Source organism: Theropithecus gelada, chromosome 1 (assembly GCF_003255815.1).
Source record: "Theropithecus gelada isolate Dixy chromosome 1, Tgel_1.0, whole genome shotgun sequence".
Classification (NCBI taxonomy): Eukaryota; Metazoa; Chordata; class Mammalia; order Primates; family Cercopithecidae; genus Theropithecus; species Theropithecus gelada.
Window position 1 is genome coordinate 23,165,763 of NC_037668.1, and position 27,784 is coordinate 23,193,546.

Genomic DNA, 27,784 nt, shown 5'->3' on the forward strand with positions numbered 1-27,784 from the left:
TTTATTATCTGTATGTCAACTTCTAGAAATGTAATGGTCTTTATTATTGTTGTAAATATTATCTCCTTTTTAAAAACAATTGAATTTCCTACAACTTAAAACTGGCATGTATGGATATAATTAATTTTTATTAATTTATCAACACTTTACCCTTTTTGTTTGACTTTTTTGGACCTTCTGGTTATATAACTATATAGTGATAATAGTCTCTATATTATGGATGTACCATAATTTATTTAACCAATTTTCTGCTGATGTAATTTATTCAGAACCACCCTGTTCTTTATTATCAACAATCTCGTGTAGAATTCAAGGGCTAAAGGTATACACATTTAAAAATGTTGTTGCTGATTGCCGAAAAAGACTTAGTAATTACTCTGCCACCTGCAGAGTGAGGAATTGTCTGTTTCCCAAAACTTTTGTCAACATAGCACTATAAGAAATCAAAGTCTGAATAAAAAATAATGAATACTGTTCATTATCAACCAGAAATAACCACTTTCCACAGTTCTATGAGTGTCTAAATCTATATTTGTAGCCACATCTATATATTTATTCAAATCCCTTTTGATTTTTTTACAATAATGGATCAATTTTTAGAAACTATTCCAGAACACACCTGTAAAAAATTATGTGATGCAAAACTATTGATAGTTTTGCTCTCAAACTCAAATCTCATCTTGAATTGTAATCCCCATAATTCCCTTGTGTCAAGGGAGGGACCTGTTGGGAGGTGACTGGATTGTGGGGGCAGTTCCCCCATGCTGTTCTCATGATAGTGAGTGAGTTCTCACAAGATTTGATGGTTTTATAAGGCAGTCTTCCCTGTTCTTGCTAACTTGCTGTTTCCTGCTGCCAATGTGAAGAAGGTCTTTGCTTTTCTTACACCTTCTTCCATGATTGTAAGTTTCCTGAGGCCTTCCCAGTCATGTGGAGCTGTGAATCAAGTAAACCTCTTTTTTAAATAAATTACCCAGTCTTGGGTATGTCTTTATAGCAGTGTGAAAATGGACTAATATATTAAGTTGGTACCAGGAGTCGGGCACTGCTATAAAAATACCCAAAAATGTGGAAGCGACTTTGGAACTGGGTAACGGGCAGAGATTGGAACAGTTTGAAGGACTCACAAGAAGACAAGAAGATGTGGGAAAGTTTGGAATTTTCTAGAGGCTTGTTGAATGATTTTGACAAAAATGCTGTTAGTGATGTGGTCGATGAAGTCCAGGCTGAGGTGGTCTGAGATGCAGATGAGGAACTTATTGGGTACTGGAGTAAAGGTCACTCTTTCTCCGCTTTAGCAAAAAGGCTAGTGGCATTTTGCCCCTGCCCTACAGATCTTGGGAACTTTAAACTTGAGAGAGATGATTTAGGGTATGTGCTGGAAGAAATCTGTAAGAAGCAAAGTGTTCAACAGGTGACAGAGCATAAAAGTTTGGAAAATTTGCCTTCTGACCATATGATAAAAAAGAAAAACTTACTGTTCTGGGGAGAAATTCAAGTCAGAGGCAGAAATTTGCATAAGTAATGAGGATCCAAATGTTAATTTCCAAGACAATGGGGAAAATGTCTCCAGGGCTGTCAGAGGTCTTCAGAGAAGCCCCTCTCATCACAGGCTGGTAGGCCTATGACGAAAATGTGGTTTCACAGGCCAGACTCAGGGCCTTGCTGCTTTGTGCAGTCTCAGAACTTGGTGTCCTGCATCCCAGCTATGGCTAAAGGGGCCAACATACACTTTAGGCCATTGCTTCAAAGGGTGAAAGCTCCAACCCTTAGTGGCTTCCATGTGGTCTTGGGCCTGCAGGTACACAGAACTTAAGAACTGAGGTTTGGGAATCCCTGCCTAGATTTCGGAGGATGTATGGAAACTCCTGGATGTCCAGGCAGATGTCTGCTGCAGGGATGAAGTACTCATGGAGAAGCTCTGCTAGTGCAGTGCAGAAAGGAAATGTGGGGTTGGAGCCCCCACACAGAATCCCTACTGGGGCACTGCCTAGTAGAGCTGTGAGAAGAGCCCAGCATCCTCTAGACCCCAGAATTGTAGGTCCACTGACAGCTTGCGTTGTGCACCTGGAAAAGCTGCAGACACTCAATGACAACCATGAAAGCAGCTAGGGTGGGGGCTGTACCCTGCAAAGTCACAGGAACAGAGCTGCCCAAGGCCATGGAAGCCCACTCTTTGCATCAGTGTGCCCTGGATATGTGACATGGAGTCAAAGGAGATTATGTTGGAGCTTTAAGATGTAATGACTGTCCCATTGAACTTTGGACCTGCATGGGACCTGTAGCCCCTTTGTTTTGGCCAATTTCTCCCATTTAAAATTGAAGCATTTATCCAATGCCTGTACCCCCATTGTATCTTGGAAGTAACTGATTGCTTTTAATTTCACAGGCTCCTAGTTGGAAGGGACTTGCCTTGTCTCTGATGAGACTTTGGACTTGGCTTTTTGTGTTAAGGCTGGAATGAGTTAAGACTTTAAGGGACTATGGGGAAGGCATGATTGTATTTTGAAATGTGAAAACATGGTATTTGGAAGAGGTCAGGGGCAGAATGATATGGTTTTACTCTGTGTCCCCACCCAAATCTGATCTTGATAAAATTAAAATAACCTTTTTAATATACTTTAGTGACAAAACCTAAGCTTCTCATGTGGCTTTGTCTTTGGTAATCTATGAGTGAGAATAGGCTCTGATGTAAAGATATACTAAAAGGGTAAGTGTGAGAAAGACACTGGAAACTGGTACTTTTTCCAATGGTCTTTTATTTTCAAAGACTCCATTAAAATTACTGTTTTTTAGATTTCTGGGTTATGGGGTTTTAGTTGTGAATTCAAAGGGAAAAGTCAAGTAGAGCAATGCATGAGAATAATTCATTTTACAGGGCAATCAGAATTTGCACTTTTGTTATATCTGAAATGTACAGTTAGGACTCACTCCTCTTTCCACTCACATACTCTGATTTGAACAGGGTTAAGTGTTACAAAGACATGGAAAATCTTGAACTTTGTCCTTTCCTGGGTTCAGAATCTAGGAGATGGATAAACAATGATAAAAGATGAGAGGTCCCTTAGAGAAAGTTCACTATAAGGCACAAAGGGACCTGGCAAGGTAATTCCAAATCAGCAGCAAGGTGTGAGAGGAGGAGAGCCTCCATGTACAGTCTGGTGGTTAGTACACAAACCTGTTTATATATTTTTACCATAGAGAAAAAAACAGCAGAGTGTATCACATAGAAGGCAGAGACATTTGCCTCCTCCCTCTTCAAGGGAACTTAAAATTTTAATGCCAATATGAACACGAACTGGCAGAGATCAGCATCTCAGTATAGGCAGGACATCATGCCCTGCTCTCAAAGGCCAGGATAAGGGTAAGAGAGGCCAGTGGGAGCAGTGTGGATTGATCGTCACATTTTTTGAGGCCAGCAGCTGTGGCTTAGCTGGCTTTGCTGGTAGTAATGGAGGACAAAAGTGCCTTCTGGTGAAACTCAGCTTCTATAGTGATGGAATCCAAGGGTAGCAGAGTTTATGGTGACCCTGTAGTGTATCTCCAGAAATGGTGATTGGTTGAATGCTTGTAAGACATTCCTTTGGGACTCCAAGGAATACTGATTAGAGAAAGATGTGGTGCTTTGAAAGGACTTGGTGTTCCTACATGAACCAAGTCAAGGCTTAGAATTAACAACATTCAGAGATTAATGTTAATATAATCTCAGTTGTCCCTAGGACTTGAGGTGTTCAGATATATTTGGAAACATCAGGATTTCAGAATGGAGGTGAAGTCACTAAAAATTGTTGGTACATTTTCATTTTTGTCACATTAAAAATTCAAGACACTGTGGAAAGAGTTTTTGATAGTAATAGCTAGGAAAACATTAAAACAGATATTTTACACAAGTAAATGCTAAACAGCAATAAAAACAAATGAACTATAGCAACATGCAACAATATGGATGAATCTTAGAAATAGAACATGAAGAGAAAATACCAAAAATATTATCTACAACAATATGGTCTTTAACCTATAGCTAAAACTAATATAAAAACATATTAAGGAAAACATATAGTTACATTAATATGATAGAATTAGGAAAGCATGGGAATAATGAACATGAGATTTAGAATGGTTTTTTAGCAGATGGAGTGAGGTAGAGGAAGAGAATGGGAGAAACCACATAGATATAGTAGGTTATTGTCTCAGGGTTAATGGGTACTTATAAGAATAAAACTGACTGACTAGAAATCTATCATGTATGGAAAATGATGAGACTATGTCATGAAGCAAAAATTACAATTAATGTGATTTTTTACACATAAGGTCTTTGTAGTAGGGATAGAGGTCACATATTAAACTAGCAGAGCCTTTAATGAAATGCTGAGGTTATTTTTCATCATAACTAAGGGTAATTTGGTTGGGAATGTCACCCTGTAAGTACAAAAATACACTTCAGATAGAGTCACCTTAAAATCTTGTTCTATAACTTCTTATGGCTGTTCCCAATATGGTAGCAAGGATACAGCATATATACCAAAACATCAGCAATGCCACTACCAGCCACACACACAAAAAAGGAAACAATATTTGGAGCAAATTGTTTATACAGAGAGCACATTAACAGCTTTCAATCACATTTGGATCAAATGGTCATGATTGTGCCTTTGTAACCCTGGCCAGACCATTTCTCTCTCCTCCTCTATTCAACAGCCCTAGGAGCTGAGGGCCTTCCTGCCTTGCCATGTGTCTCCACTGTGAAAATAACACAGTGCTTGCTCAGAGGCTGCCCATTCTTTTCCTAGGGAACACACAGACTCAGGCACAGAGGAGATTTGCAGATCTTTTGTGCAGCCTCACATCCCCTGCAGCCCAGCCTCATAGGAGGCAGTCTGGAGAGATGGATGATGTGTGGTTGGAGAGAACAGAAAAAAAATGGTGCAGGCTGTTTCCTGTGGGCCACTCTGGGTAAGGGGCTAGTGGTCTGAGGCCAGTAATACACGTGGCATATTCTCATAATTTTCTTCATCATCTTCATGGGCCCTGCCTCTGCTGCGAGCCTCCCCTGCAGAGTCATCTGGGTATTTCTTCTTCAGTTCTGAATAGAGGACTGTGAGTTCCTGGTGGAAAAAAACCACAAAAGGTAAGTACCTAAATACAGGAGAGGAAGGCCAGAGAGGGAAGAAAGCCAAGAAATGTGACTCACCTTATGCTCTTGATGCATCGTTGGACAATTAGCTGTTGGGTAGGAGTAGCAAAGAAAAGTATTAAACTGTGGGCAGTATAATCCAACTTACAACCTACGCACACTGCATTCCAAGCCAATCTTCTTGATTTGCTTGATCTCTTGACTATTTCCTCTGTTGGATTCTTCCAAACCCACATAGAAAAAGTACTCTCCCAAGCACAAACACTAACAAAGACTTTCCTCTGCCCACCAAATACCCAGAACTACTTTCATGACAGTTTCCTTCTTGCTCCTCTGCTCATTCTAACCCCAGAGGGGCAACCACCCCCAATCCACTGCAGACTTCTAGGGCTGTATTGATCCTCTGGGAGAAGGAGGCAGATATGAGTCACTTCACTTTGCACAGAGAAATTGGAAGAGGCCAGAGAGGAGATTGGCATTCTAAGGCCACATGGCAATTTCCCAGGAAGCCAAAGAGTTGCATTGGAACATTGAGAAAATTTAGTGTGTGTGTGTTTTCTACCTTTCCAAGGGGTTCTTTGTATCTCTTTTATTTATTTGTGCAGTCAATAAGCATTCATTAAGCAATGGCCTTCTATTAGGTATTAGGTAAGGTATAAGGAGATAGAAATGCAGAAACTCCTGAACAACATAGTGAAACCCTGTCTCTACTAAAAATACAAAATTTAGCTGGGCGTGGTGATGCACGCCTGTAATCTCAGTTACTTAGGAGGCTAAGGCAGGAGAATCCCTTGAACCCAGGAGGCAGAGGTTGAAATGAGCCAAGATCGCACTGCTGCACTCCAGCCTGGGTGACAGAGTGAGATCCTATCTCAAAAAAATAAAATAAGATAAAATAAATAAATAAATAAATGACAGAAACTCAGTTCATGTGATCAAGAATACTATAATTTTGAAGGGGAGAAATGGACATAGAAATAAATGCAACAAGCATTATGGGCACCAAGATAGAAATACATATTGAACTATGTTGTTGCCATAAAGAATAAATGGCTCCTCCCAGATTAGCATATAGAAAGGGTAGTTGGCATCAGTGTGAGTTTCACTGTGTTACCTGAGCTATGTCTTGAAATATGAGTAGGGATCACCAAGTAGACTAGAGGCAAGGACATTTCAGGACCAGTAAGAAACATGAGCACCAAGCATAAAGATGCCAAGAGTTCAGTATGGCTAGAGGAAGAACATTAGGCAAAGCTTGCAAGAGGAGCCAGCGTGCGGAAGGCAAAGATCATGCTTTGGAATGGGTGTCAGTGAGGGCAGTTAATCTAGGCACTGTTGTGAACAATAGAGCACTTCAAAGGGATCATGCTGGAAGTAGATTGTGGGAAGGCTGGAGGAGAACAGTAGTAGAAATAAAGAGACCAGTTAAAAGAATGACAATTGTCTACACATTTGATTATTCACTCATTAATTCAAACAGTATTTTAGGGGGCCTGCAGTTTCCAAGCGTTGGGCTAAATGCTGTGAATACATTAGTGAAAAAGTCACAGTGTCTGTCCTCAAAGAATTTATGGGATCACGGTGGCAGTGTGTAAAGGTAAGAAGAAATGGATAGATTCTACAACTGACAATATGGGAGACAAGTAATGCCTTGCATGTTGGACTTGTATTTGAAATAACTCTGATCAAAGACCCCTTACCAGTTTCAATAAAACACTGCCACCTCACCTCTATTTGCCTGAAAGGCATCTCACCTGAATTTTCTTTTGTGTGTTGGATGCTCCAGATGTGGGAATAAATCAGGTTGCTATCTCCAGGATTTACTGTGAGAGAAGGTATCATAGTTGGTTGCAGTCAAGAGCTCATATTCTAGACTCTACTTCCCAATCATCAAATTCATAACCACCTTCTATTTCTAGTCTAATGTTAGAAATGTCATTTTTAAATTTGTGACAGGGCCACGGGCTGTTATTCAATCTCTCTTCCCTCCCTGGCTCCTCCCTAGAGCCTTCTGCCCCCTAGGGAGTCCTCACCGTTGCTGTACATTGGCTCCAGCTCCACTGGGGCTAGTGGTTTAGAGTGAGTGGGCTCTTGAAGGTCTATCCTGGAAGGCCTGGACGAGGAAGGCTCCTGGCACTCACTAGGACTGTGACTGTGACAGAGGGGGAGAGAAAATGGATAAAAAACTATCTGTGGGTTACACAGAATTTCAGGGAACTCGGTATCCAGGAAGTCTTCCAGTACAGCGTGATTCAAGTAAAAATATCGTGTCTGCTTCTGTTTGGCTCTTTTGATAAAGTGTCAGAAGACGTATGGCACAGGATGAAGCCCAGGGAAGCATTACAAAACAGGACAGCCAAGGCAAGGCCAGAGGGCAAGGCAGCCTCAGCGCTTCTTTGAAAGGCAAAAACTCATATTTGACTAATTTTAAATGTTATTTTTGAAGATGTAAATGATTAAACACTGATACGCAAAGACCTCTGCATTCTTACAGAACTTAAACCTTGTCTTTTGTAAAAGGTCCCTTTCAATTTTCCACCTCATATTACAATAATCTACCTTTCCTGCAAGATGCCACGTGAGCTCTTCAAGTAAAGTGGATTTTTTCCAATTTCATTTCCTTCTGCAGCTAATATTGCGAATTGAACATTGCCAGCATTCAATAATAATTTCCCAAATGAGTGGAGGAATGAGGAAGAAGGAAATGAATGCCCTGCAGCTCTATGAAAGGTGATGCCATTAAGACATTAGTGGTCAAGTCTCTGCTGGAACACATTTAAGGAAGTAGATAAATTAACATAGATAGCCAATAACATGTATTCTGTGTTTAAGTGGACACAGTGAATATCGTTCACAAATATAAATGAAAGTGACATTCACTTATATCTACTTTTTTATTTTGTAAGAATGTAAAAATGCTACTAGGAAATCCATTCATATTTTTAAAAAACAAGTCTTGTGCATATAAATAAATCATGAAAATGTTGGCAGCACAAGAAGCAGAGACCTCACCTAGATGTTCCAGTGGCAGAAAGTCCTCCTGCAAAACAAACAAAGGAAGGTTGGGTGGTAAGTGAGCTGTGTAGATCATGAACTCTCTGTTACAACGTTTTCTCCTAGAAATCAGATTCATTCTAGATCTAAGCTATGGCAAATCTCAAGGATTATCCAGTTCTACCCTCCTTCCTCCAGCTATGTTATGTTATAGGTGAGGAACATGGGGTCTTGAAAGGCATTTGCCTAGAATCACACTTATTCTGAATCATTTTCAATCAGTAACAGGTGAATAGCAACTCTAAGTAGTTGTGACTGAATAGGTCACAACCTGGGTCAGGTGCTCCCCCCAAACCCACTTCTTCATCCTGACTGCAGCCCTACAAGGTGGAAACAAGGAGACTGAGGCCTAGAGGGGCCAAGGGATGCTCAAAATTGATACAGAATTCCTTTACTAATATGAATCAATGGGACTACCATGATAAACTCTACCTTCTTTTTCTCTAACTGTGACCCCTCACCCCTGCAAGTCTATTCCAGCAACACTAAACTGCAAATCGTTTGGGTATGTAATGGCTTTTCCACACCTCTTCTCTCCTTCTCTTTCACTTGGCTAACTCCAATTTATCTTTTTTCCAGAGCATGCCAACAGGCTGGATTAAGTAAACTGTCTCCATGCACATAAGACCATGTAATATTAAAATTACTATACTGTTTTGTAATTATGTATTTCTGTTTCCCTCTCATTCTCTCTTTCTTGAAAGGATGTGCTACTTGAGGCTGTAAACCTCATCTTAAATTTTTTTTGTATTTCTGATGTCATGGCCAGCAGTTAAAAATATTCAACAAAGATTTGTTAAACAACTGAACAAAGTATGTATATTGAGGACTTAAAAATAACAAACTGACAATTTTAGAAGTTAGAAGTCTATCCTTGAAGCCAAACCTAGCAGACTTAAAAATATGGCAGGTTTCTATCATCACTGAAATATTGAATCTTTCAGGCTTGCCCCAATACAAGCCTTATCCCCGGTTCCCATCCTTGTCCTTTGCCTTTTTAAAAATCTATGGCTCTATATCAGTCTCATTGGCTTAGAGAACACAAGTCATTGCTCAAAATAAACATAGCAGCCTTGACTCCCATGAAAAATAACTGAGTAACTCCCTGTTCCTCAGGGAGTGGGCCTCCTGAGTTAAGCTACAGGGGTATGATCAGGATCTGGTCCTGAATCTCCTCAGAGCAATCACAGTTCACATAAGTTAATAACCAGTATCTTTCCTGTGGGTGGTTAGCTCAGACCCAGAATGCATCTGGGAGTCAGTCTATCTCCTTATTTGTAAAAGAGAAAACTGAGACCTAGACAGGTGGCTATTTATTATACAAGCTAATATTCGTTAAATACATATGGGCCAGCACTGTGTTAAGCAGTTTACCTAGGTTGTGTCATAGTACCTAAAAGGTAGATACTGTTATTATTATAACCACTTCATAGATGAAGAAACTGAAGTTTAATGAGTTTAATTTGTTTGCCTAATATCAAGTTGGCAAGTTTTATTACTGGAATTTCAACATAGCCAGATTTACCATAGAGTCAATAAATCTATCATTCTTTTTAGGAGTGATTCACTCAGGCAAAAAGCAGAGTCCTTCACTTTTAGAAAAATTTAGAAGGTCTGAGCTTCTTCCTGAGAAGTCTTGCCAATGATGAGAAGGGATACTTTGCTATGAGGAGGTACAGTAAGCAAGATTTTGAGAAAAGAAGAGCACAGACCCTCTGCTTGGTGAACTATCCTAATTTCTTAGTGAGTTTGTTATTTAAAATAACACTCCCCCTAAGTCTGGGGGACAGACCACCTGGGCTCCTATTCACATGTATCATGTGAAATGATTGTCAATTTTCTCTCTTGGTGCTGTGCTGACTGACAACCTCAACACTGAGATTCAATTGTCTTCTTTTAGTATGTTACAGATTAGAAAATGGCATCCCAGATAAACAATGAGAGAAAAAAAAGAAAAGTAATTTTGGAAGTAGGAGGTATGACTAGCCTTCTATAAGTAATATAATATCACTTGAAAATAGCAATAAGTTGAAGATATATACTATAAACCCTAAAGCAATCACCAGAGTAACAAAACAAATAATTATCACTTCCAACAAGAAAACTTAACTATTCTAAATATATATGCTCCCAACATCGCAGCACCCAGATTCATTAAACAAGTTCTTCTTGATCTACAAAAATCTTGGACAGTCACACAATAATAGTGGGAGATTTCAATATCCCACTGACAGAGTTAGACAGATCATCGAGGCAGAAAACTGACAAAGAAACTCTGGACTTAAACTTGACACTTGACCAAATAGACCTAACACAAATCTACAGAATATTCTATCCAGCAACTGTGGAATATACATTCTTCTCACCTGCATATGGAACATATCCCAGGTTCAGCGACAGGCTCGGCCATAAAGCAGATATCAATACATTTTTTAAAAATCATACCAAGTACACTCCTAGACTACAGTGCAATAAAAACAAAAATAAATATCAAGAAGATCTCTCAAAACTACACAAATACATGGAAATTAGACAACTTACTCCTGAATAACTCCTGGATGAAGATCAAAATTAATGCAGAAATTAAAAAAATTTTAATTAATGAAAAAGGGAAACAACTATGCATGTCCACTATCACCACACTCATTCAAGACAGTACTGAAAGTCCTAGCCAGATCAATCAGTCAAGAGAAAGAAATAAAAGGCACCCAAATAGGTAAATAAGTCAAACCATCTTTTTTCGCTGACTGCATGACTCTCTACCTTGAAAACCCTCAAGACTCTGCCAAGAGTAAAGTTTCAGGACACAAAATTAAGGTACAAAAACCAGTAGCATTTCTATACACCAACAAAGTCAGGCCGAGAGTTAAATCAATGGACAATTCCATTTTGAATAGCCACAAAGAAAATGAAATACCTAGGAATACAGCTAACAAAGGAGGTGAAAAGTCTCTGTGAGAACTACAAAAAAAAAAATGCTGAAATAAATCAAAGATAACACAAATAAATGGAAAAACATTGCATATTCATAGATTGGAAGAATTAATATTGTTAAAATGGTCATACTGCCCAAAGAAATTTACAGATTCAATGTTATTCCTATCAAATTACCAATATCATTCTTCACAGAATTAGAAAAATCTATTTTAAAATTCATATGGAGCCAAAAAATAGCCTAAATAGCCAAAGCATTCCTAAGCAAAAACAACAAAGCTGGAGGCATCACACCCCACAACTTCAAACTATACCAGAAGCCTACAGTAATCAAAATAGTATAGTACTGATACAAAAACAGATACATAGACCAACGGAAAGGAATAGAAAACTCGGAAATAAAGATTCACACCTACAACCGTCTGATCTTTGCCAAGGCTAACAAAAAGAAGTAATGGGGAAACGACTCTCTATTCAACAAATGGTGCTGGGATAACTGGCTACCCATATGCAGAAGATTGAAACTAGACCCCTACTTTTCACCATATACAGAACTTAATTCAGGATGGATCAAAGATTTAAATGTAGGACTCCAAACTACAAAATTCTGGAGGAAAACCTAGGAAATATGCTTCTTGACATCAGCTTTGGCAAAGAATTTTTGGCTAAGTTCCCAAAGCAATTGCAACTAACACAAAAATTGACAAGTATGACTTAACTAAACTAAAGAGCTTCTGCACAGCAAAAGAAATTATCAACAGAGTAAACAGACAACCTATAGAATGGGGAAAATATTAGGAAACTATGTATCTGACAGAAGTCTAATGTTGAGACCTGTAAGGAACTTAAACAAATCAACAAGCAAAAACCAAACAACCCCATTAAAACATAAGTGAAGGACATGAACAGACACTTCTCAAAAGAAGTCAAACTAGCGGCCAACAAACATGAAAAAATGCTCAACATCGCTAATCTCCAGAGAAATGGAAATCAAAACCACCATCAGATACCATCTCACACCAGTCAGAATGGCTAGTATTTAAAAGGCAGAAAACAATAGGTGCTGGTGAGACTGAGGAGAAAGGGAATGCTTATACACTGTTAGGAATTTAAGTTAGTTTAGCCACTGTGGAAAGGAGTTTGGAGATTTCTCAAAGAACTTATAATAGAGCTACCATTCAACCTAGTAATTCCATTATTGGTATGCACCCACAATAAAATAAATCATTCTGTCAAAAAGACACATGCGGCTGGGTGGGGTAGCTCACGCCTGTAATCCCAGCACTTTGGGAGGCCGAGGTGGGCAGATCACGAGGTCAGGAGATCGAGACCATCCTGGCTAATTTTAGTCTCTACTAATAATGCAAAAAATTAACCAGGCCTGGTGGTGGGCGCCTGTAGTCCCAGCTAGGTGGGAGGCTGAGGCAGGAGAATTGCGGGAGGAGGCGGAGCTTACAGTGAGCGGAGGCGGAGCTTACAGTGAGCCGGGATCAGGCCACTGCACTCCAGCCTGGGCTACAGAGCAAGACTTCAACTCAAAAAAAAAAAAAAAGAAAAAAAGACACATGCACTCATATGTTCATTGCCATACTACTCACAATAGCAAAGATATGGTATCAACCTAGGTGCCCACCAGTGGTAGACTGGATGATGAAAATGTGGTACATATACACCATGGAATACTACACAGCCATAAAAAATGAAATCATGTCTTTTGCAGCAACATGGATTTAACTGGAGGTCATAATCATACACCAACTAACACAAGAACAGAAAACCAAATACCACATGTTCTCACTTATAAGTGGGACTAAACATTGAGTAAACATGGACATAAACATGGGAACAACAGACACTGTGGACTACTAGATGGGGGAGATGGGGAGGAATGCCTGAGTTGAAAAACTACCTATTGGGTACTATGCTTACTATCTGGGTGGCAGGATCTGTACCCCAAATCTCAATATCATGCAATATAACCATGTAACAAATCCACACATTTACCCCTTACATCTAAAATAAAAGTTGAAAATTTTTAGAAAGTTATTGCTATTATGTTAACAAAGGAAGTAAAGTAGAATTAAAAAATCACTCAATTATTCCAAAAATAAGTCAAAGTAAAGCAAAAAAATAGATGTGACAAATAGCAAATAGCAAAATAGACATGAAACCTAATCATATCAATAATTATACTAGTGTAAATTGTCTAAACACCTCATTTTAAAGGCAGACTATAATATTAAACTAAAAAAAACCCCGCAAGAATTAGCTGCATGGTATCTATTAAAAATTAACTTTAAATATGGGGGTACAAATAGGCTAAAAGCAAAAGGGTGGGAAAAAATCGCATGCTAACACTAATTATATTAATACATTAATATTAGACAAAGACTGTTTCACAGTAAGTGATTCGACCAGGGATACAGAGGGTCATTTCATAAGGATAAAGTGGATAATTCATCAAAAACATGAAAATTCTCAACACTTATCCACCTAATAATGAGCAATTCCAAATTATGGAAGCAAAACTTGATAGAATTGCAGAAGAAATGGATAAATTCACAATTACAGTTAAAGATTTTAATTTCCCTATCTCAATAATTGATAGATCAGATAGACCAAAAAATCAGTAAGGATATAGAGGAATTGAGAAACATTATCAATCAAATTCACTTGCAGACATTCATACTGTAAGAAATGTTAAAAAAAAAAAAATCCTTCAGGCAGAACAAAATTGATACCAGGTGAAAATATGGCTATATAAAAATGAATGAAAAATCCTGGAAGTGGTAACTAAGTGAGTATTCTTTTGATACCAAATCATAAAAAGGCATTTCTAGAAATGAAAGCTAACAACCAATATTCTTCATAAACATGGATGTAAATATCCTTTGCAAAATTTTAGCAAATCATATCAACAATCATGATCCAGTTGGGTTGACCCCAGAAATATAAGGCTGCTTCAACATTCAAAATTCACCTTATCAATAGATTTAAAAAAATCACATTATTATCTCAATAAATGTAGAAAAATCATTTTACAAAAATTTATTTGTGTAAAATCTCTCAGCAAATTAGGAATAGGAGGGACTTCCTCCACCAGATAAACAGCATTGAAAAAAACGCATGGCTAAAGTAATCTGTAATGGGGAGAGATTGAATACTTTCCCCCTAAGATCTGGAATGTGATAAGGATATTTTCTCTCACCACTTGCACTCAACATTGTACAGGAGGTTCTAATCAGTGCAATTAAGCAAGAACAAGAAGTAAAAGAAATGAAGATTGGAAAGGAAAGAGTTAAACTATCATTATTTGCAGACAACATGATCATCTATATAGTACATCTGATGAAATCTACAAAAGAGATACTGAACTAATAAGTGAGTCTAGCAAAATTTCAGGATATAAAATTAATATTAAAATTAGCTGTGTTTCTATATACTAACAACAATGGGAAACTGAATTTTTAATCTCATTTTTGGCATTCTTTATTTATTTTATCCAATTTCACTATATTCAGCTGGTATTCAAATATACCTTGGAGTTTATGGTCACCTCTACGATCATTTATTTATTTTTTGTTATGAATGAAGGACTTTCTTAGGGAGATAGAACATGAGTTAATTAATTTTCTAATTTTTAATTGGAAGCAAAACTCTGCTACCTAATATAAATCTCAAATTAAACAAGAGGTAAAAATTTTATTGAGAAGTTTATTCTATTGTTTTTGCTACAGTTGCCTACAGAGCGACAGTGAGTAGTGGAACCAAGGGCCTAGTACTTGGAAGGGAATAATTGACCTTTATAGGATGCACCAGACAACTTCAAATTATTATAGCAACAGCAAAATCACATCACAGGGTAGGACCTAGACACCCACCTGGTTTCCTTTGGGCCCTGGCATAGTGCAGCAGAGCAGCAGCAGCAGCAGCAAGGCTGAGGATGCTGAGCACCAGCCCCGTGACTCCCGCAGTGGTAAGGCCTGTTCTGTTCCCGGAAGTTCCTGAGTGGAGGGAGCTGTACTTGAGTTCCAGTGGCACAGGTTTTGGATACAGACAAAATCATGCAAGTAGAGTGAGTATGTTCCAGTTTCTGATTCCTCCTGTAGCGTCATTTGTAATTTTCAAAACTATAGCACATGAAAGGTATTTGCCAGCATCTAAGATTAAAATGTATTTCCTTTCCCTCTCCCATATAAAATCAATACCAATCTCCAGAATTCCCAAGCCTTGGGGTGCGTGTTCAAAACCTCCTTGCTGCTGGTAGAATTTGTACAATCTGTCAGATAACTATTTTATTTACCATAATGGTGACCTCTAGCCCAGGTACTACTAACTTACCTGTAACACTGAATGTTACCACTTCACTGCGCTGGGCCCCCAGGCCATTGTCAGCCTCACATGAGTAGTTGCCAGAATGTTCTGTAGTCAGAGAGAGGTTGAAGGATGCCCCTCCTCCAGAGTGGGCCGAGCTCTTCCCCAAGGTGTCATCCTCGTGATAAAACCAGTACAGGATCGGGAAGGAACCTCTCAGGGACTCACAGTGAAGCTCCAGCAGGTCCCCCACCACAGCCTGGGCCCCAGGAGCCCTGAGGGTGAGGATGGGACGAGACACCGGAACTGAGGGAGGAAAAATAGTTCACTGGCAGTTTTGCTTAAGTAGGTATGCAAGAGAACTTAATAAAGGAATACGCAGCATAGTTGAGTTGCAGGAACATGCACCTGGATTCTGGAGAACCTGGGCTTCAATCCTGTCTCTATTCTTTATTAGCTCTATAAGCTTGACTGTTTAAGAACTTTTTAATTTCTCTAAGTCTTAGTTTATTCCTCTGTAAAACTGAGCTAATGATACATTATATCTCAAGCTATTGTAATAAAAATCAAATTGTATGTAAAGTACTATAAAAATTGGTTATTATTATTGATAAAAATATAACTAAAATCAAGGTTTCTAAACATTCCTACACCTGAATCTTAGCTCTAAGACTGAAACTTCCATACCTATCTAAAGCAAGACCCATTACTCTCTACCTAATCACCTTGCTTTATTTTTCTAGAGAGCATTTAGCACTAACATCTGTCTATCTATGTATCTATGTATCTATGTATCTATCTATCTATCTATCTATCATCAACATCATCTATCATCATTTTATATGATTCCCCAATAGGATGGAGAATTATCTGTTTGTTCGTTGCTGTATTTATGGCTGTTGGAACTTTGCCTGGCATGTAAAATTTATGCTCAATAATTGGTGATTGAATGGAAAACTGAATTGAACCAAACTATCACAAAAATATCCAGATATAGCTCTAGCAACAATGATTTCCATTTTAATGAACAATTAAAGAAACGGCATAGTGGGAAGAATAGAAAGCCCTTAATATGGAATGTAAACTGTAAGATTGCTGGTTCTGCAAAGTTGTGAGGAAAACTGGATGAACCAATCTGTGTGTAGTGCTTTAGATATAAGCTGTGTGCTTTATTGGCAAGGGTAGCTTGGTAAGGATCTTAAGTTCTGCTTTCCATTGGAGATTGGCTAAAGGGAATGAGTGTGAATGTGGAAACTATTCACTGAATGGCAATGATTAAACTTGAAAACGAGCCATCTGCTGGCTGCAAGGAAGATGGCACCAGCTGCCTCATCAGGATAGAGGTGCCAAGTCCCAATATTGGAAGTGTAGAGTTCTTGCTAAATTGAAACCGATGGTTTGAATTTGTCCCGTTCGTATAGCCTCTGCAATATGAAGTGACCTGGGCGGGATGCAGAGGGCCTCAGGGGTGAGTCTTTTATATGGTGCTTTGTGATCTCACTGTGCCTTTCACCCATGTCTCTCGGTGTTTGTATTCTGGGAAGAGAGAGTTACAACCTCTTGCATCCCCTCCTCCAGGGCTCATGGGACCCCTGGTTTGAATGCATATTCCCCTAAAATCAAAGAATTTGAAGACTGAAAAAGACCATGGTTATGGTCAACTTAAGTGGTCTCCAACATGGGCTGTAAGACACCCGATTGAAGTGTAAGGAGAAAATATGACAATGTTTAAGAGTATTTCTTTTTGAGTTTGAAATTTAAAAAGATATTCAGCTTTACTAATATTCATGGTGGTGCTCCTGCTCAGGTAGATGTCACATTGTATATTGGGATATGACAGGGTTTCTTATGATGGCAGGGCCACCCAGGCACAGAGAGTGGGAGAGCAGTACCTTGGTTTGTTGGTTAACTCTCAACATATGGAACATAATGCCCTTTTAATTGGCTACTTAAGTGTTTTTACAGATGATTTCAATTTAAATCATAAAATATATTTTTTAATTTAATTTCTTTCTTTCTTTTTCTTTTTTGACAGGGTCTCACTCTGTTGCGCAGCCTGCAGTGCAGTGGTGCGATCATGACTCACTGAAGCCTTGACCTGGGCTCAAGGGATCCTGCTGCTTCAGCCTCCAGAGTAGCTGGGATTACAGGATTTTGCCACCACGCCTTGCTATTTTTTTTGTATTTTTAGTAAAGACAGGGTTTCACCATGTTGCCCAGGCTTGTCTAAACTCTTGGGCTCAAGCAATCCTTCCTTGGCCTCCCAAAGTGCTGGAATTGCAAGCATGAGCCACTGTGCCTGGTCAAATCATAAAAACTTTACAATGCTTTGTGATGAGATTTGGAAGCAACCTCAAACCTTTTTCTATCACATGAAAGTTCATTTATTTTGTGACAAAGTTCTAAAAAGAGGAATTAAATGTAAAGATAAGTTACGCGTTTTTCCGCAAAGAAAGATCAGTATTTAATTTTTGTTGTCTTTTTGGTGATCAGTGGCTACTGACAATGTTAATACTTAGCAAACACTTTAAAAACTGACCTTTAACAGTACTCATATTGTTAATGCTTTTCTAAACTCATGCTATAGAGATAATATTTTGGAAAATAGTTGTTTAAAAATATTCACATTTCTATGTGGTCTTATTACCAGAAAAATGTAAGTAAGTCAACTTTAAAAATTTATATCTGCACCTTTAAAAATCCATGGAAACAGAACATGGCAACCAGCTTATAGCTCTTCCAAAGTTTAAACACATTCAATAGAAATTCAGCATGCAGTGGCTGGGTGTGGTGGCTCATGCCTATAATTCTAGCACTTTGGGAGGTTGAGGCGGGTAGATTCCCTGAGCTCAGAAGTTTGAGACCAGCCTGGGCAATATGATGAAAACCCGTCTCTACTAAAAATACAAAATATTGCAGGGTATGGTGGCCTGCCTCAGCTACTAGAGAGGCTGAGGCAGGAGAATTGCTTGAACCTGAGAGGTGGAGGTTGCAGTGAGCTGAGATAGTGCAACTGCACTCCAGCCAGGGCAACAGAGTAAGACTCCATCTCAAAAAAAAAAAAAAAAAAAGGAAATCCAACATGCAGCACTTCCCACTTACTTTACAAGAATAACTAATAAACATCAACAAAAATATAAACTTATTAACCAAATTGCAGTGAAAAGCCTTGCATAATTAGACTATGGGATTGAAAAATGAGTATAATGGAGTTGAAAGAGCAGCAGTGATGATCTGCTTCCACTTGGATCTAGATATATTGGTAAGATAAAGCTTTAAGCAGTAACAGACACTAAAACTAATGGGAATAAGGCCAAACTCAGAACCAAACCTCAAATAATTGTACCACCATAAGTAAACTAAGATTTTCAAAGTAAATGAAGCATATTCAATTATAATAATTTTAGTCAAGTATTCTAAATCAAAGATTTAAAAATATTTTCTCCCTTCTTTCCTTCCTTCCTTCCTTCCTTTTTCTTTCTTTTCTTTTCTTTCTTTCTTTCTTTCTTTTCTTTCTTTCTTTCTTTCTTTCTTTCTTTCTTTCTTTCTTTCTTTCTTCTCTCTCTCTCTCTCTCTTTCTTTCTCTCTTTCTCTCTTTCTCTTTTTCTTTCTTTCTTTTCTTTCTTTTTTGACTTGGTCTCACTCTGTTGCCCAGGTTGAAGTGCAGTGGGACAATCTTGGCTCACTGCAGTATCAACCTCTTGGGTTCAAGCCATCCTCCCACCTCAGCCTCCCAAATATCTGAGAGTACAAGCGCATGCCACCATGCCCAACTGAATTTTGTGGTTTTTTTGTAGAGACAGGGGTTTCTCCATGTTGCCCAGGCTGGTCTCAAACTCCTAAGCTCAAGTAATCTGCCCACCTCAGCCTCCCAAAGTGCTAGGATTACAGGCATGAGCCACTGCACCCTGCCCCTTATTTAATTTCTATTTCTCTATTTGTTTTGCAATGTGCCCATTAAGTTAATACAGTAGTACATGTATATAATTAATACACAAATATGTTATTAATATACACATTTGTGGGGTGTGTGTTAAATAATTTTGATGGAGAGTGGTGTGATATCCAGAATTCTTGTACCCCCATGATTTGCTGACTCAATTAGTTTATAAGAGAGGAAAATAAGCACAAGACTGGTAAGAAGACTTATTCAAGGTTAAACAAATGATATTTTCTTGTTTGAAACTGGAGTCTTTGTTTCAGCACACTGTCTGGCATTCCCAGATTTTAATACTTCCTTAAATCATTACCCAAGTTTGGCCTATAGGAAGGATTATTATTAACCAAATGTCATAAGTGTTCTAATAGTTTGGAATCATTAGAGAACAAGAGTCCATGGCAAAATCCTGAGAATGTACGGGTTTGGGTCACTGATAATTATTGCCATATCTCTCTTATTTTGTCACCTTTTCCTAGGTCCCAGTGCCCTCTCCCATCCTCCAAATGCTGAGCACTTTGGGATAACCATGACTTGGACTGGAGGTTCTCTTCGAAATGATTGGGCACATTGCTAATGGTTCTTCGGGGCTGGACATGGAAAATACGAGATGTCCTGGTGCCTCTGCTGAAGGAAAATTTTGTTAGGGGATACTGAGAACATCAGTTTAAACGAGACCCAATCAGAAGGCATTTGAAAAAAGTGAGAAGGTTAGATTGCTCATTAGAATCCAGAGGCCATCAAAGAGGTCTTCTGCTGTGATCCTAGTGGCTGACAGAACCAACAGAAGTGGGTATCCATGAAGACAGACACTTTAATGATCCAGGGAGCCAAGTGGAAATTTAGATCGAGATAGGGGCAGAAAACTATGGCAAGGGATGATCCAGTCAATTTTTCCCGGGCAAGGGAATTCAGAATTTTCCTTTGTCAGTAATTGCTGACCCATCACATATTTGGTATTCTGGTAAGCCTTCGTGCCTCCACCAGAAAAAAAAAAAAAAAAAGAATGGGGTATATGGATGGTTGTTGATGACAATTATAGAGGAATAATAATAATAAAAAAAGAAATGGTCTAAGTTACTAAATGTGTAGTCACAAGGAACAATCCCAGAACTCCCAGGCAGAGTCATAAAGAGCGGGAAGTCTATTGGGATATCAACCAGCAAATAGCCCAGTGGAGCTATTTCTGAGAAGACATGATCTCTTGCATTGGCTGTTAACTGCTGTGGGTATATCTTGCTTACCTGTGACCCTGAGACTCACTCCATGACTGTGCTGGGCCCCCAGGCCATTGTCTGCATCACAGGAGTAGTTTCCAGAATGTTCTGCAGTCAGAGAGAGGTTGAAGGAGGCTCCTCCTCCAGAGGTGGCTGAGCTGTTCCCCAGGGTGACATCCTCATGATAAAATCGGTACAGGATCGGGGGAGAGCCTCTCAGGGACTCACAGTGAAGCTCCAGTAGGTCCCCCACCAGAGCCTGGACCCTGGGGGCCCTGAAGGTGAGGATGGGGTGAGATACCGGAACTGAGGGAGACAAAAGGGCTGTCAGAGGATTCTGATGTTTGTGACAGATGCACAACCTCTCTCAAGGAGCGTAGCAATCGATACGTCCCTTGTCCCTTGATTGTTTCTGTTTCTCACTGATCACATTTTTCTCATCTAACAATCAGAAGCATTTCCCCAAAACAGTGAGAGTTAATCCTGGGTAATTTTGTTTTCATCACCATTCAGTCTTCCCCACAAGAAGTAAGGTCCTTCAACTTATTTTGCCATCTTTCCATTTCTTGGATAGCTTTTAAATCTCTCTCTCTCTTTCTCTCTCTCTCTCTCCCCCACCTCCCTCTTTCCCTCCCTCCCTCCCTCCCAATGCCTCTTTTAGGAGATCTTAGTGGCTGACAGAGAACCTAAACCCTGGCCTGCAACTAGAGGCTGTGTGAAAAGAATCGAAACTTACTTCTCACAGTGACTTGCATCCACCTGCTGAGGATGGGGCCGTGAACGTTGTCAGCTGCACAGTAGTATCTCCCTGCGTCGCTCTCCTTTACCATGAGAACATGCAGCTCTGCCAACAGGGAACGCTGGGTCTTTCTACCCAGGCTTCTTACTCTTCCTTCTTTGTGCCAGGAGAATGTGACAGTCCCTGAACCCTGGGCTACTGAGCAAATAAGGACCATATTTTCTCCTTCAATCAGCTGCCCTCCGGTGGGCTGGATCTCTAGATTCACATTAGATACAGGCACTCCTGGGGGAACACAAGACGGCATGTGAAGGTCCTGAGGGCGGGGACATCAAGGTCAAGGGGAAGGCTGGACCTGCCATGAATAGGCCAACAGCAGCAGGTGCAGCAGGCAGAAGTAGGAAATAAGAAATTAATTGTGTATACTATTATAAAGGAAGCAACATCCCTCTCACTCCCACAACAATTCCCATCCTTGGGAAATGTGGGCAACAAGTCCATAATCTCCATAAACCCAAAGTTTTCTGGTCACATTTTATATGTGTTTATCTCTAAGGAATCTTTGATGCATCAATAAACCACGAAGTAAAAGAGAACACTGAAGATCCTCTATTTTGAAGATCAAAGTAGAATCCAAACTCTTCTCCTATTCTTCAAGACTTCTCCAGATTTACATCCATGCCTCCATATCTTTCTCTGACTATTACCGTTCATATTCATCTTCCCCTTTTCTGACTATTTTGTTGTGAGTTTAGGTCACCAAATGGAAGCACCACAGGGACCTCTCAAAACTGCATGTGTTCAGCTATGCTTCTAGTTGTCTCTTGATTCATGAGAGAACCGATCTTGTGCATCTCTGTAACCCCATAGGGTTAGGCACTCAGTAACTGATCAATAATTACTATTACCTGACTCAGGTGGAAGAAAATGTTCTAGGGCTGTTAAACCAATGTTGAGCTTAGAGAAGATTACCAGAATAGCTGGACACTCCTCTCTGTTATGTCTACCATCCTAGGGGTGCTGGAGTTGTCACTGGTCTGCCTTCCTCTCCCCAGCTCTGACTCTGGAAGAGTAGCCACTTGGACACTCACTCTGTACACGTATCTGAGATGTCAGGCTCCTTTTGTTGATGTTGTGAGTCACTGTCTCTGTCTCACACCAGTAAGACCCAGAGTCTTCAGTCCACATGGCAGGGATCTGGAGTTCGGGGGACGTGCTCCAGCCTGATCCGAGGATCTGACTATCTCTGAAGAAGGAGAATTGCAGCTGGACTTTTGGCCTCTGTGGAGAGAGCTGGGTCTCACAGATCAGGGTCATGGGACTCCCCTCTATGGGCGTGGAAGAGCTGACTCTCAGCACAGGATGTAGAAACAGCTCTAATGAAAAGAAAAAAAAAACATAGTCCCCAGGGTGGTGAGGCTCAGAGTTCCTAGAGAGATGCACTTCTGTTCTCAGCACCAGCCATCAGGAGATAGAGAAGCATGCAGAAAGAACAATCTCCTTCCCATGGCTGAGCCATAGGAACCTCTTTATGAAATTCCCACTGATAAACACCTTCCCTTTATCCTCAGTTTCCCTACCAAACCCAATAATCCACAGGAATCTAGCCATTACCTTGAACTTGGATATTTAGGGGTTTTGAATTTCGTTTAATTGATACTATGGAAAGTATCGTACAAGTAGCAGTACAATGATATTTGCTATTGTCCCTGGAGACTGAATTCACTGTGATGAAGTCTAAATTATAACTATTAGGAAGCTGTTTTCCATCTTTGTAGTAAACCTTTTCACGAGCTTTTTCATTTTCTTTCCCCTGACATCTCAGGGTGACATTATCTCCTTCAAAGACAGGATGCGAAGCCTGCAGGATCAGCGAGTCTGCAAAGAGCACAGGAGCACACTCAGTTTATACCCTGTTGCTTCTGCCTTCACTCCCATTTCCGCCCATGAGGCAAGAGCCATAGTTCTATACACACCTGCAAATGGCCCCCACCCACATTGTCATGTGGCTCCAATACCTTATTCTTCCTTTCCCCAGGAGAGCAAACCAATTCCCAGAAAACTTTCTTGAGAAATCCTCACATGTCTTTACAAAAAGAGGAATCCCAGACCTAAACCTCTTCGTGCTTGATGGCCACTGGGTCACCCATACTTCTTTGGAGGGGAATAGATAGACAATCCAACATCATGCTGCTGCCCTATCTCTTTATTTTCCCCAGTGGGGTCAGCGCATCAAATATCCCCATGTCTGCTTACAACTCTGCCTGGGATCCCTGCATTAACCCAGCCCTCAGACATTCTGCCTGGCGGCTTGACACTTTAGACACTCCCCTTCCATTCCTCACCATGTGAAAATTCCACATGCACAGCATCACTGAGGGAGGATCCTCGGGTCTTGCATTGGTAATTTCCAGACTCCCTAATTTGGATCGCGTTATGTTGTATTTTCCAGAACTTCTCATCGCGATACCAAAACGTGTCTCTGCGGGCGGGGGAATGTGATATTCCGCTGCATGTGAGAGTCACTTTTTCTCCTTTGAAGACTGTGGACCATGGAGGATCAAGGAGAAGTACAGCTTTTGGAGCTACCCCTAAACAGGAAATAGAAAGATAAAGGCAGAGGAAGGTCAATGGGAGGTGGGCACAGCACAGTGGGAGCCCAACCTACAGTCAAGAGTTTTCCTGGACTAATTTCCAGTCAGGACCAGGGTGGAAAATGGAGCAGAAATAACCTGGGGAAATGCCTGGGAAAGAATCTGTTCTTCCTCACCCATTTTCTGGAGGTGAGCAGATGGGTATTACAGGGGAGAGGTCTCGGGTTCCTGGCATTGCCTTAGAAAAGCTCAGGAGATGTGATTTGCCATTGGGCAAACACTGTGAAGGCCTCAGAATGTGGCTGATTCTGAAATTCTCTTGTCCTATGCATTTCTGTCCAGATAAAGGTGAACCTGGGATGTATATACCTCAGAAGTAGTTTCTAGACTCCAGAAAATTACTTCCTACTTGTTAACACTTAATGAATAAGATTTTCTCACTTGTATTACTTTTATATCTTTCTCAGTTTGAGAGTCTGTGGGGAAGGCAACTTTACTCTCCATGTAAGTTGGGCACAGTAAACAATGGAGGGACATAAAGAATTTAAATGGAGGAGGACGGGCTGCTTGAGAAGTCAAACTTGTGTGTGGAATTGCAACTGACTGACAGGCATGGAAGTGAGGTGTGGCAGTGGCATGAGCTCTTTTTGGAAATTTATAAGGATTCTGCTGTAGCATCTTCCTCCATGAATGGGAGCTATTTCTATGTCCTTTGATAGCAGCACTAGCTTGGACATTCAGATGGAGATGTATTAGAGAATATGGAGATCAGAGATGAGATTCCTTCATCATCAGCCTCTTGCCTCTGCCCTTTGCTCTGCAAATGTTTCCTTCCTCTACTCTGAGGAATCCTGGTAATGTAGGGGAAAAAAATCCTGGAGACTGAAAAAGTCAGAGGAGGCTCTGTTCACGCAATATAGTAGCAGATGTGACCCCAGAGCATCAGCACTGCTGATGGGATGCATCCTTGCAAGCGTTGGGGCAGGCTGTGTGGGCTGAGGGCACCCATATACAGAGAGCAGAGGGGCAGAGAGAAGGAGAAACTTACCTGATTGTTCTCTTCTAGGAGCTGTGAGGGAGCAGAAAATGACAATCAGACACTCTCTAAAACATTTTTTAACAACCTAACCACAACCGCTTCTTTTGTTTTTCCTTATCACTTCTTTGCTCCCTTTTTATATCACCCAGAGCCCCTAAGCAACAAACAAATGGCCTATAAATTATTTTACAAACATGATGGCTTGTGTCCAAGGCCTGACCTCATCTCTGCTATTATTTTCTTGGCCATGGCACACTTTATTCTCTCCCAGTCTTCTCTGAGTGCAGGGGCAGACAAAGACTTGCAGAAATGGTTTATGCTCCCTTCGTTCCTTGGGCTTCCTATTGTTCCTCTCACTTTTTCAATCTCTGATTAAATTTTGGCTTAAAACTTCTAGAAAAGAGTGATGTTTCTCAGTAGACCTTCCTTCACATGCCTAAGTTTTTAGAAGTCACTGTTTATCTGAAAAATTATTTAGTCTGAGGCTTAAGAGGGAGGGTGGGATATAGAGTTGTGGTTTGGCAGAAGGAAAAATCCAAGTTTCCTGTGAGGGGAGAAAAGCAGTGGATGAGAAACCAAGGGCAGGATATGTGGCTTGCTCTGATGGTTGCATTTGGAGCTTCTTGGTTGTCCTGGGAACCCAGCTCTGCTCACTTCTCATCCCTTGCTATCTGTCTCTGAACCCTAAGTAGAAGCAGAGATAGAAGCTCCTTGAGTGTTTCCCTGGTCACCTTTAGGAACGGAGGCCCTGGTCCCATTATAGTCCATCTGTTCACTCAGGATCAGCAGCAGCAGCCACAGAAGCATGGGCATCGGCCGGGCAGAGGGCAGGGAAAGTCTTTCTCACCAAAAGCCGGACTTATCTCCAGGAAGGAGGGCAGGAAGCTGCTACTCAGATCAGACCTGCAAGAATTAGAAAAGGGAAGAAGAGTTTAGTAACATATCTTGCTTTGGGCTCTGAAAATGTGAACGTGGCTACCTTCCTAAATGCTGCTTGTATCTCAATCCTGGTAGTGATACATTTTTAGAAGTTGGGGCTCATCTTCCAACAAATGCAGTCTCTCAGGAGTAATGTCTCCAAGGCTGTGCCTGGGTTCTCTAGAAATGTGAAGTTGTGGATTTGCTAATATTCAAATAATTCTTTCTTTGTTTTTCACATGGAAAACCCCTTCACTACTTGGTCTTCACACAGCCTTTGCTTCCGCATGCAGCTCCTAATGTAAGCAAGCTTAATGAGCGTGGTGTGAGACACACAGTCAAGATGTGTCAAGCATATGCCTTTTTGACTCTCACATAAGTTGTCATGAGGTTTCTGAACAGGAAAATAATACAAATTTACAGATTAGGGACTGCTCATAATCTCACCCAGATCTGCAAATTAGGAGATAAATCAGCACGTGTACCACCGTTTTTAAAGCCAAAGCCCTTCTCAGAAAGGCCTTCCCTCACTTTGCAATCAAAGAGGTTCCACCCCATTATTTTGTTTCAAGTCCTTTGTGTTTTTTTCACAGTTTCAATAATAATTTGCAATTATTTTCTCTATTTCCTTGTTTGCTTTTGCGTCTTCTTTCCCACTAACATTTAAGGACCCCTTTTCTTACCCATTATATCCCCTGCACCTCTAACTGTTCTTTCTTGAAAGCATGCCTTCAGTAAATACTGTTTGAGGGACTATTGAATAAAAACTGAACCAGTGTTTCTCAACCATTTTTTCATTATTGCTCCCCTAAGGATCTTTTTTAGACATTTTTGTTTTTAGCCACCCCCTTTTTCCATGAAAATTTAATACCACAAATATACTATTTATGTGTTTATGTGCTGCATGTACAGCTGTGTTTGATACATTAAAAAATTAGGTTTTTTTCATCTTCCCAAGAGTCAATTCTTGCCTCTTTGAGGGTGATATCACTTCTGTTAGGAATGCATGTTTTAGACTTAGAGGTAAGCCATTCTTAGGAATCTACCTACCAGGATAAAGTTGTCATCATTCAGAGACCTTTACATTAGAAATGGAAGATGATCTCAGATCAAATGTCCCATCCTCAGGATGCCCAACCTTGGCATGTAATGGAAAGAGGGTCTTCTTTTTTAAACGAATATTATTATGTTCTTTCTCCTATGGAATTCACCAAATTTTATCTTTCTCTCTATATTTATGTGATTGTATAATACCTGTTTTTCTCATTAGATAGTATTGCAAGGTTTGGGAACAAGCCTGGTTTGTTCTTTATTTTGTTTCAATGCCTAACAGATCACTTGTCACATACCAATTTGTCAATAAGGACTTGCTGAATGAACGACCAACAAGCAGTAAGGAACGGTATGACAATAGAAGAGGATTGGATGTGTTTCAATGTGTTCTTAGTCACTCCTGGTTAGAGATTTCTCCAATATTCTGGAGAAGATGGTTATATCAATTTATTTAAATTAAACTAAATTATTTATTAAAATTGTACCCAATTAATCCATAGTACAGGGTCCATTAATAATTGTAGAGTATGCTGCCACTTCTACTGAGAGGCATTCTCTGACCTCCCACATGTGGGCTGGGTGTTCCTCTCATGTGCATCAATAACACTTCGATTTCCTTCACCCCAGAGCCGATCACAGTGAATTGAAACATCCTGTCCCTTTGATGGTATTTCTCAATGCTCTAAGCATCTTTAGGGAAGGAAGTGGTTAGGGCTTATTTTTCATTTTTCTGAGGACAGGATGGTCATCAACAAAAGGAAGGTTCAGTGGGATATGGATAGCTTCAAGATTCAGTGTGTCAATTCAGACTAATTCGAAACATGAATAAACCTCAAATTCACTTCGTGCTC

General features: G+C 40.0%; 1 protein-coding gene across 2 annotated transcripts; it reads right to left on the reverse strand.

Moving 5' to 3' along the window:
- Positions 1-578: 578 nt before the first annotated feature.
- On the reverse strand, positions 579-26,152 carry FCRL3 (Fc receptor like 3). 2 transcript variants are annotated; one of them, XM_025392686.1, is made up of 17 exons: positions 25,942-26,152; positions 25,739-25,865; positions 24,972-24,992; positions 23,675-23,920; positions 22,944-23,207; positions 22,421-22,705; positions 21,327-21,614; positions 20,618-20,896; positions 15,464-15,742; positions 15,004-15,126; positions 8,147-8,174; positions 7,168-7,286; positions 6,889-6,957; positions 5,192-5,223; positions 4,986-5,105; positions 2,932-3,024; positions 579-936 (listed from the first exon to the last, which is right to left on the reverse strand). In XM_025392686.1, exons 2-16 carry the CDS (start codon positions 25,773-25,775, stop codon positions 2,968-2,970), a joined length of 2,247 nt encoding a protein of 748 aa, XP_025248471.1. In that variant the 5' UTR covers positions 25,776-25,865; positions 25,942-26,152; the 3' UTR covers positions 579-936; positions 2,932-2,967. The 2 variants fall into 2 exon arrangements, with proteins under 2 accessions (XP_025248471.1, XP_025248477.1); XM_025392692.1 differs by lacking the exon at positions 579-936 and having other exon boundaries at positions 2,740-5,105.
- Positions 26,153-27,784: the final 1,632 nt, after the last annotated feature.

Coding starts and splice junctions, on each gene's coding strand:
- FCRL3 (XM_025392686.1), bottom strand. CDS start 25,775: ATGCCCATGCTTCTGTGGCTGCTGCTGCTGATCCTGA. Junction 24,993..25,738: donor GCTGCTGCTGCTGATCCTGA/GTGAACAGATGG, acceptor GCTCCCTCACAG/CTCCTAGAAGAGAACAATCA. Junction 15,743..20,617: donor AGTGAGTCTCAGGGTCACAG/GTAAGCAAGATA, acceptor TTCCTCCCTCAG/TTCCGGTGTCTCGTCCCATC.